Source organism: Coregonus lavaretus (assembly GCF_964263955.1).
Source record: "Coregonus lavaretus genome assembly, contig: HAP1_SCAFFOLD_986, whole genome shotgun sequence".
Taxonomy (NCBI): Eukaryota; Metazoa; Chordata; class Actinopteri; order Salmoniformes; family Salmonidae; genus Coregonus; species Coregonus lavaretus.
In genome coordinates, this window is record NW_028161564.1 from 60,251 (window position 1) to 68,886 (window position 8,636).

The window sequence follows — 8,636 nt, forward strand, 5'->3', positions numbered from 1 at the left end:
GTAAATCACAGATAGTGTCATCAGCAAAGCACCCCCACACCATCACACCTCCTCCTCCATGCACCATGGTGGGAACCACACATGCGGAGATCATCCGTTCACCTACTCTGCGTCTCACAAAGACACGGCGGTTGGAACCCAAAATCTCCAATTTGGACTCCAGACCAAAGGACAAATTTGCATCGGTTTAATGTCTATTGATCGTGTTTCTTGGACCAAGCAGGTCTCTTCTTCTTATTGGTGTCCTTTAGTAGTGGTTTCTTTGCAGCAATTCGACCATGAATGCCTGATTCACATAGTCCCCTCTGAACAGTTGATGTTGAGATGTGTCTGTTACTTGAACTCTGTGAAGCATTTATTTGGGGTGCAATTTCTGAGGCTGGTGACTCTAATGAACTTATCCTCTGCAGCAGTCTTCCATTCCTGTCACGGTCCTCATGAGAGCCAGTTTCATCATAGCGCTTGATGGTTTTTGCAACTGCACTTGAAGAAACTTTCAAAGTTCTTGAAATGTTCTGTATTGACTGCTTCAAGTCTTAAAGTAATGATGGACTGTCGTTTCTCTTTGCTTATTTGAGCTGTTCTATTTGAGCCCCCCTACCTTGTCACAACACAACTGATTGGCTCAAACGCATTAAGAAGGAAAGAAATTCCACAAATTAACTTTTATGAAGGCACACCTGTTAATTGAAATGCATTCCAGGTGACTACCTCATGAAGCTGGTTGAGAGAATACCAAGAGAGTGCAAAGCTGTCATCAAGGCAAATTGTGGCTATTTGAAACTTTTTTGGTTACTATGTGTTATTTCATAGTTTTGATGTCTTCACTATTATTCTACAATGTAGTAAAAAGAAAGAAAAACCCTTGAATGAGTATGTGTCCAAACTTTTGACTGGGACTGTAGGCCTATGTAGCCTATACTATAGATTATTTATATTTTAATGCAGTCATCTCGGTTTTCATTTGAAGCATCTTTTCATCCTTTGCTTGTTTGTAACAATTGCAAAGACATTGGCAACTTTACATTTGTAGTCAACTTCGTTGTGAAGTTATTGCCGGTCACAGAGAGACAGATAAACATCTTAGCTGTTCTACGAGTAGTTTGAGGGAGTTGGTAAATAACAAGCGTTTTCAAGTGCCACTTTATTAAACAATGCTTTTGGGAAACAGCTCTGAGATTGAACAATGCTCCTACGTGGGTTCTAACGATGAATTTAGCCTTAAGATGCTTTTGGGAAACCGGGCCCTTGTACGTTTTTCAAGTCTGCCTTCCAGTGGCCAGCAAATTACCAACAGTGAACATTTATGTTTCTTCCCTTCTAGACTGGACAGTGTGCCCTCTGTCTGCCTGGACATACATGAGCAGGACCTGAAGATGAGGGAGTCAGAGGACTTTGACGCACACCATCTACTGCAGCAGCACTTGTACAAAGGCAGGAAACAGGTATTGCTTAGTCAAAGACAATTAGATCCTCAAAAATCTCAGGGGCGCTAAAAAAGCAACTTTTTTTTACCCTCTTCTCTTGCTCTCATTCCCTCACCTAACAGCACAGACACAGGTACAGTCGGAAGCAACTCGAAGTCAACAAGGACGAGAATGAGGTGCAAGAGATCTTCCAGAGAACAATGAGGAGCCGTCTAGAGTCCTTCAAGTCAGCCAAAATGGGTGTCGCTCCACCCAAGAAGATAACCAAGCATTTAAAGAAAGACCAGCCACAAAAGGTCAGGAATGACTGCACTTTTTTCTCCTTCCCCCTTGTCTTCATAACCATCCTCTTGGAGGCAATGTGATAATATGTATGTTGTGTATTTGACTTTGTGTCATTTTTAGATGCCAAATGGAAAATCCACGGATAACAGTAAAAGATATGTTTATGGGGATGAAGGTACTTCTTTGCTCTTTGCTTTTCACTTCTTTTTTGCATTATATGAGGTTGAGGGGAGAGTCGTTCTTAAACTACGGTGGCCTTTTTCTAGATGTTTTGGGGGTACCTATTCTAAATCAACTAATATAGCAGCTTAATATCTTTTAATAATTTGTACCATTATGATAACATTGTGCCACCAGTAGGAGTAGTAACACAAATGACGGTTACACCAATGACACATTTTAGGTAATTGAGGGTTTTCTTAAATGGAGGCCACATATTCTCAAATCTATTAAAAATAATTTACTAAAGTGATATGATTAACCATTTTGCTCACAATGTAATTTCCCTTAATTTAAATAGAGTAACACCAATGACACTTTGTATTTATATAAAAGTATTGCTTCCGACCCTCTCCTTGCCCCAACCTGGGCTCGAGCCAAGCAAGGGAAACAACTACTTTAAGGTCTCGAGTGACGTCACCAATTGAAACGCCACTAGCACGCAACGTTAACTAGCTAGCCATTTCACACCGGTTAAATGTATCAATGGAATCCTCAGTTTTAAAACATACTACATGGATGTGATTAGCTAATACTTCTCTTTAATATAAACCCCTCCCCTTATAACAGTTTGCCACTGGAGGGAACACTCAAGGTCCTTGTATACAGTATCTTTGGAGTGAATTTCAAGCCGGTAACACCAATGACATAAAACTTAGTGACACATAGGAAGAGGACGAGGCTGATTACATTTGCTTTCTGCCATTTGGGTTTAGATACCTGTGCATAAGTAAACAACATAATTTCTCTCTGGCTCCAGATTTTGAGTTTTCTGAAGGAGACAGTGCCTCTGGTTGCGAGGCTGCTGGTGGTTCATTCCCCATGAGAGCCAATAGAGGAGGTAAGAGAGTCTTCTTCACATCAACTCAAAATGAATTAAATTAACCAAGTTAAACATGTCTAAGTCAGACACTAAAACGCTTCAGTCACTAAACAACAATAAGCTCACCTCTTAAGAGAACTTTCAATCAATGAAATCAATTCCAATTAATTTAAATCTCCCTCCTGGTCTAGCTGGAATCGTCAACCCAGCCTTCATGGCAGAGATGGACCCCATGCCACCAATGCAGCAGATTCCTTCATGGCTGGCTGAAGCCGAGGCGGAAAGCAGCACCGTGACCCCTTCTCAGAGGGCTCAGGTGAGACTGCCCTGGACACCGAGCAACCTCCGCCTGGCTCCGCTGCGCCTCAGCACCCATTCCAATGACTCCTTCCTGCTGGCTGACTCCCCTGGCAAACAGGAGGGCATCTCTGAGCCCCCACCACCACAAGACGGACAGGGTCGGGGAACCCAAATGTAGCCGTTCCACAAACGGACCTCTTTTGACCCCTAACCCTAGGTCCAGGTTCTGACCCCAGTTGCAATGTGCTCTCCAAATAAGGCTTTTGGAATTGCACAGTTGACTGAATTCTTCCCTGTTCTTACTGTGTGTTTAGTTGTAGGTTAGGTTTTTTAAAGGAAAGGGGACTGTACTGTATGCAACTCCATCTTAAGACATGAGACCAACACCAAATAAGAATGATTGGACATGTGACCTTGCCATCCAAACCCAAGGTACATTTTTACTCAGTTTACCTGACAAAACCAATCCCTTTAACAAATACAAACTCACTTAGATCCCATGTTGACCGACAGTAAAATAAAGTTCCACCACACTCGCCATATTTAAGTCCATAGAATGACACCAAACAAGCAAGTTTATGCATGGGTTCAGACTGTCCTTTTTGTGACCACCTCACCCCTTAATGTGAGAAAATTATCTAAAGTTATATTGTAGATTTAGAAATGTTAGGCCTTTTTAGGCCTATTGCAATTGTATTGATTGAAATGATGTCTTAATCGCTTTGTGTGTGTTTTTTTCAATTTGTTTGAGAGACTTGTAGCCACTATTTGTTCCCCAATAAAGTGTATTGGCCACCTGTATCTTGTATCAGTCTGTTCGCCTTTGCATTACACTAATCTAAGCAGAATATTTATCAGGGGAGACATATTCACAGATGGTGAGGGGCTGCAACAATCATTCACTTACAGTGGTGTCTTTCATAATAGCCAGGTGTTCCACAATGACTAGCTTCGTATCTCTGTTACGGTAAATATGTACAAATGGTAAATCTATACAGGATCCATCGTTCACTTTAAAATCTACTGGCCCAAACAGAATTTCTACTGGCCTGGACGTGGTAGTATATACAGTAAATGCATTAGGGTCATGCAGGGGCTAGGTTGACATGCTTTCTCTCTCTATATTCAGATAGTAATAGGCCACATTTGGTTATTATGGGATATATTAAATAGCTGTGTAATATATTTTTATATCTCAAAATAGTACATTGGCGCTTTAAGACCACTGCTTTTCAAAATATCTATCGATCTGGCTACAGTAGTCTAAACAAGAATGCTGCCCTTACAAAAAAAGATTGCAGTTTTGAAACTGCAGTAAAAGTGCAGTAACTGCAGTCGACTGTGGTATTTTGGACGCAGTAATTGCAGCATACTGCAGTTACACGGTGCTCTGACTGCAATCTTTTTTCGTAAGGGTGTAGCTTTCTTTTTGCATAATATCAACAGTACACCTGTATTTGGGGAGTTTCTCCCATTCTTCTCTGCAGATCCTCTCAAGCTTTTTTTTTACTACAGAATACCACAATCGACTGCAGTTACTGCACTTTTACTGCAGTTTCAAAACTGCAATCTTTTTTTGTAAGGGAGGCAAGTTCCCATTCAGTTGTCAAAACGTGGGTTGGGACAAGCATGCATTGGCAGTCAAGCAGCAGGCTACTATTCCCCATCATTTGTCAGTGCTATTTTGCTGAAAAAGTTGAGAGAGGGTTTATCTAATGTTCCCTTGTTAGATTTTTAGCTCTTGTTGTTGTTGAGGTGCATAGGCAACTGAGGGAGATTTAGCCTACCTTTTCATGGTTGTTTGCTCAGTAGGACTGTTCCCAAATGTAAGAGGACTCCCATGGTATTTGCAGAAATCCGTTCTTGGTGTATTTTTTGTGGCTTTTGGCGAATGCATTCTAATGATATACAGTCGCGCTGTTGCTACTGCCTGTAAACACAAAGACCAGTTCAAAGTGAATGATGGCAGGCCCGTGTGGCAAATGGCTTATTTGCATATAGGCCTACTGTAGCTCTGATTGGCAATGGCGCACCGGTGTAGACTCCGTTCCTGGACAAGACAGATGTTTTTATTCGGTTTTATTTACTACAGTGTCTATTAATTGTCCAAACGCACGGCCGCTTTCCCACTTTATATTGCTATAGAATGTTGACAAATGTCATATCATAGCTGACACCCCATTCTTTCTGCAGAAATCTTTGAATCTTAATTAGGAGTAGATACTTAAGATTTTTTGTCAAACGTGGCCGGCTTGTGCCATCAAACCCCTGCAACTTCTCCAGAACGCTGCAGCCCGCCTGGTGTTCAACCTTCCCAAGTTCTCCCATGTCAACCTGCTCCTCTGCACACTCCACTGGCTTCCATTCGAAGCTCGCATCCACTACAAGACCATCATACTTGCGTACGGAGCAGCAAGAGGAACTGCCCCTCCCTACCTTCAGGCTATGCTCAAACCCGACACCTGAGCACTCCATTCTGCCACCTCTGGTCTCTTGGACCTCCCACCCCTACGGGAGGGCAGCTCCCACTCAGCCCAGTTCAAGCTCTTCTCTGTCCTGGCATCCCAATGGTGGAACCAGCTTCCCCCTGAAGCTAGGACAGCAGAGTCCCTGGCCATCTTCCGAAAACATCTGAAACCCTACCTCCTCAAAGAGTTTTAAAAAAGCCTTTTGTGAACTAACACTCACGCTTGACTCCCCAACGAAGTAAAAGTGTAGAGCGACACCAGAGCTGTCTTTTTCGGCTTATGTATATCTGCAATGGTATTATGAAAAGACAGGACAGGAATACATCAGTCTTCAATGCACCATCTGACAAGTTGTTCTATAGAGGAGCATGAAGAAAAGTAAAACAGATATCCTGTCTCACATCTCCAATACATTGCTAGGTGCTTTCTGTGTTGACAGTATTAAAATACAACAACTCATATACAAAACACTGTAATACAAACAAGCTACAGCGTCAAATCGCATTTATCCCATTCAGACCTTAGAGAGCTAAAACTACATCTCCCATGATGCAACGCTAGCATACGTTGGCAGCTCAGCTAACCATCGGCATCACAGAAAGACATGCAACACTGCATGACCAAAAGTATGTGGACACCTGCTCGTCGAACATCTCATTCCAAGATTATGGACATTAATATGGAGTTGGTCCCCGCTTTGATACTATAACAGCCTTCCACTCTTCTGTGAAGCTTTCCACTAGATGTTGGAACATTGCTGCCCCGACTTGCTCCATTCAGCCACAAGAGCATTAGTGAGGTCAGGCACTGATGTTGGGAGATTAGGCCTGGCTCGCAGTCGGCTTTCCAATTCATCCCAAAGGTATTCTATAGGGTTGAGGTCAGGGCTCTGTGCAGGCCAGTCAAGTTCTTCCACACCGATCTCGACAAACCATTTCTGTATGGACCTCGTTTTGTGCACGGGTGCATTGTCATACTGAAACAGGAAAGAGCCTTCCCCAAACTTTTGCCACAAAGTTGGAAGCACAGAATCGTCTACAATGTCATTGTATGCTGTAGCGTTAGGATTTCCCTTCACTGGAGCTAAGGGGCCTAGCCCGAACCATGAAAAACAGTCCCAGACCATTATACCTCCTCCACCAAACTTTACAGTTGGCACTATGCATTGGGGCGGGTAGCGTCTCCTGGCATCCGCCAAACCCAGATTCATCCGTCGGACTGCCAGATGATGAAGATTGATTTATCACTCCAGAAAACGTGTTTCCACTGCTGAGTCCAATGGCGGCGAGCTTTACACCACTCCAGCCGACACTTGGCATTGCGCATGGTGAGTTTGTGTGCGGCTGCTCGGCCATGGAAACCCATTTCATGAAGCTCCCAACGAACAGTTCTTGTGCTGACCTTGCTTCCAGAGGCAGTTTGGAACTCGTAGTGAGTGTTGCAACCAAGGACAGATGATTTTTAGGCGCTACTTGCTTCAGCACTCGGGGGTCCCGTTCTGTGAGCTTGTGTGGATAACCACTTCACACTTACAGTTGACCGGGGCAGCTCTAGCTGTCACACCCTGATCTGTTACACCTGTCTTGGGCTTGTCTCCACCCCCTCCAGGTGTCATTTTCCCCATTATCCCCTGTGCATTTATACCTGCGTTTCCTGTTTGTCTGTTGCCAGTTCGTCTTGTCTCGTCAAGCCCACCAGCGTGTTTTTCCGTACTCCTGTTTTCTCTAGTCCTACCGGTTCTGACCATTTCTGCCTGCCCTGACCCTGACCCTGACCATGACCCTGAGCCCGCCTGCCATACCATTCTGCCTGCCCTGATCCCGAGCCTGCCTGCTGTCCTGTATCTATCTGACTCTGACCTGGTTTCCAAACTTCTGCCTGCCCTGACCCTGAGCCTGCCTGCCGCCCTGTACCTGTCGGACTCTGACCTGGTTTCAAACCTCTGCCTGTCCTCGACCTGCCCTTTGCCTGCTTCCTGTGGTTTAATAAACTACTCTGTGTATTGAACCTTCCGTCTCCTGTGTCTGTATCTGGGTCATATCCTGAGTCGAGTTACTAGCAGGGCAGAAATTTGACGAACTAACTTGTTGGAAAAGTGGCATCCTATGAAGGTGCCACGTTGAAGGCAATTCTACTGCCAATGTTTGTCTATGGAGATTGCATAGCGGTGTGCTCGATTTTATACACCTGTCAGCAATGGGTGTGGCTGAAATAGCCGAATCCACTCAATTGAACAAGTGTCCCCATACTTTTGTATACAGTGAGGGAAAAAAGTATTTGATCCCCTGCTGATTTTGTACGTTTGCCCACTGACAAAGAAAGATCAGTCTATAATTTTAATGGTAGTTTTATTTGAACAGTGAGAGACAGAATAACAACAAAGAAATCCAGAAAAACGCATGTAAAAAATGTTATAAATTGATTTGCATTTTAATGAGGGAAATAAGTATATGACCCCCTCTCAATCAGAAAGATTTCTGGCTCCCAGGTGTCTTTTATACAGGTAACGAGCTGAGATTAGGAGCACACTCTTAAAGGGAGTGCTCCTAATCTCAGTTTGTTACCTGTGTAAAAGACACCTGTCCACAGAAGCAATCAATCAATCAGATTCCAAACTCTCCACCATGGCCAAGACCAAAGAACTCTCCAAGGATGTCAGGGACAAGATTGCAGACCTACACAAGGCTGGAATGGGCTACAAGACCATCGCCAAGCAGCTTGGTGAGAAGGTGACAACAATTGGTGCGATTATTCGCAAATGGAAGAAACACAAAATAACTGTCAATCTCCCTCGGCCTGGGGCTCCATGCAAGATCTCACCTCGTGGAGTTGCAATGATCATGAGAACGGTGAGGAATCAGCCCAGAACTACACGGGAGGATCTTGTCAATGATCTCAAGGCAGCTGGGACCATAGTCACCAAGAAAACAATTGGTAACACACTACGCTGTGAAGGACTGGAATCCTGTAGCGCCCGCAAGGTCCTCCTGCTCAAGAAAGCACATATACAGGCCCGTCTGAAGTTTGCCAATGAACATCTGAATGATTCAGAGGAGAACTGGGTGAAAGTGTTGTGGTCAGATGAGACCAAAATAGGGCTCTTTGGCATCAACT

At 43.9% G+C, this 8,636-nt stretch overlaps 1 protein-coding gene across 1 annotated transcript in view; it reads left to right on the forward strand.

Annotated features, from left to right (window-relative positions):
- LOC311120393 (sodium/hydrogen exchanger 3-like) overlaps nt 1-3,854 on the forward strand; it is a 61,471-nt gene extending 57,617 nt beyond the window's left edge. Inside the window, exons 12-16 of the mRNA XM_084194996.1 lie at nt 1,325-1,445; nt 1,550-1,723; nt 1,833-1,887; nt 2,692-2,772; nt 2,946-3,854. Of these exons, the coding sequence (XP_084051122.1) occupies nt 1,325-1,445; nt 1,550-1,723; nt 1,833-1,887; nt 2,692-2,772; nt 2,946-3,232 (718 nt within the window). The 3' untranslated portion in view covers nt 3,233-3,854. The remainder of the gene's footprint in view (nt 1-1,324; nt 1,446-1,549; nt 1,724-1,832; nt 1,888-2,691; nt 2,773-2,945) is intronic.
- The last annotated feature ends 4,782 nt before the right edge of the window (nt 3,855-8,636 follow it).